The sequence below is a fragment of the Alligator sinensis genome, unplaced genomic scaffold (genome assembly GCF_000455745.1).
Source record: "Alligator sinensis unplaced genomic scaffold, ASM45574v1 scaffold255_1, whole genome shotgun sequence".
In the NCBI taxonomy this organism is placed as follows: Eukaryota; Metazoa; Chordata; order Crocodylia; family Alligatoridae; genus Alligator; species Alligator sinensis.
In genome coordinates this window covers 1,238,375-1,239,249 of record NW_005842270.1, presented here as the reverse complement: position 1 = coordinate 1,239,249, position 875 = coordinate 1,238,375, and the positions used below count along the sequence as shown (strand labels likewise).

Genomic DNA, 875 nt, shown 5'->3' with positions numbered 1-875 from the left:
GGGACGCGAAGGGGGCGCGCGTCATTACAACGCGACTCGAAGGGGGGGTGTGTCATCAGAACGCGACGCTCCACTCTCTCGCTGTCTCTCTCTGGATCTCTTTTTCTCGCTCCCCTTAGACGTCATCCTCCAGCGCCCCGCGCGGCTTGGGTGCGTCACGTGAGCGCGCCGGAAGTGCCTGGGCGGAGCCACGTGGGAGCTGGGGCGGCATGTGTCAAGCAGGGGAGGACTACGGGGGCTGCCGGGCGCCCCCGGGGCGGCCCCATGTCAGGTGGGCGGGGATTAAGGGCTGGGGGACACCCCCATTGGGTCCCCTTGGGTAGAGCAGGATTGGGGCCTGGAGGAGGGGGCTGACCCCCATTAGGTCCCCCTCTGGGGGGGCAAGGATCAGGGCATCCCCTATAGGGGCTGCACCCCCCAGCCCCTTGCGTGGGCGACCGGGCCCCTATGCCTTCGTGGTCACTCGAGCTGTCCGGGGAGGTCTAGGGTTTGGAAGCGGTGGGGGGCAGCACAGCACGTAGCGTTTGGGGTTTTTTTCCCCATTTAAAGCAAGATTTGCTTACGTCCTCAAAGGCAGGCGCCGTGTGATTCAGTTTAAGACGAAACGAAACATAATTATTGGGACGTGCTGATACAAAGCACGGAAAAAACACCACGCGCCGCAGCGCAGGCAGCAGCGGTCTCATTAGTCCTGTCGTCGTTATAGTTAAAAGTACGTCTCTTATTCAGGTTCATAAAGCCAAATCTTCAGCCTCGTGACTGTGCCTTGCGATGCTTCGCTCTCGGGCATTTCTACGCCTGCGTCCGTGTGACCGCGCCAGAGCGCCGGTTTTTAGCTAGAGCTGCAAACGGCCTGTGGCGCAAAAGAGAGGCAT

General features: G+C 61.1%; 1 protein-coding gene across 2 annotated transcripts in view; it reads left to right on the top strand.

The window, feature by feature from the left end:
* The first annotated feature begins 114 nt into the window (after positions 1–114).
* Positions 115–875, top strand: part of CTU2 (cytosolic thiouridylase subunit 2) — a 6,998-nt gene continuing 6,237 nt past the window's right edge. The window contains exons 1-2 of one of the 2 annotated variants that reach the window (XM_025209166.1): positions 115–271; positions 574–712. Coding sequence is in view for 1 of the 2 variants with exons in the window: in XM_006027877.3 (XP_006027939.1) it covers positions 210–271 (62 nt within the window). In the remaining variant the exon portion in view is untranslated. The remainder of the gene's footprint in view (positions 272–573; positions 713–875) is intronic. The other variant, XM_006027877.3, reaches the window with a different exon arrangement.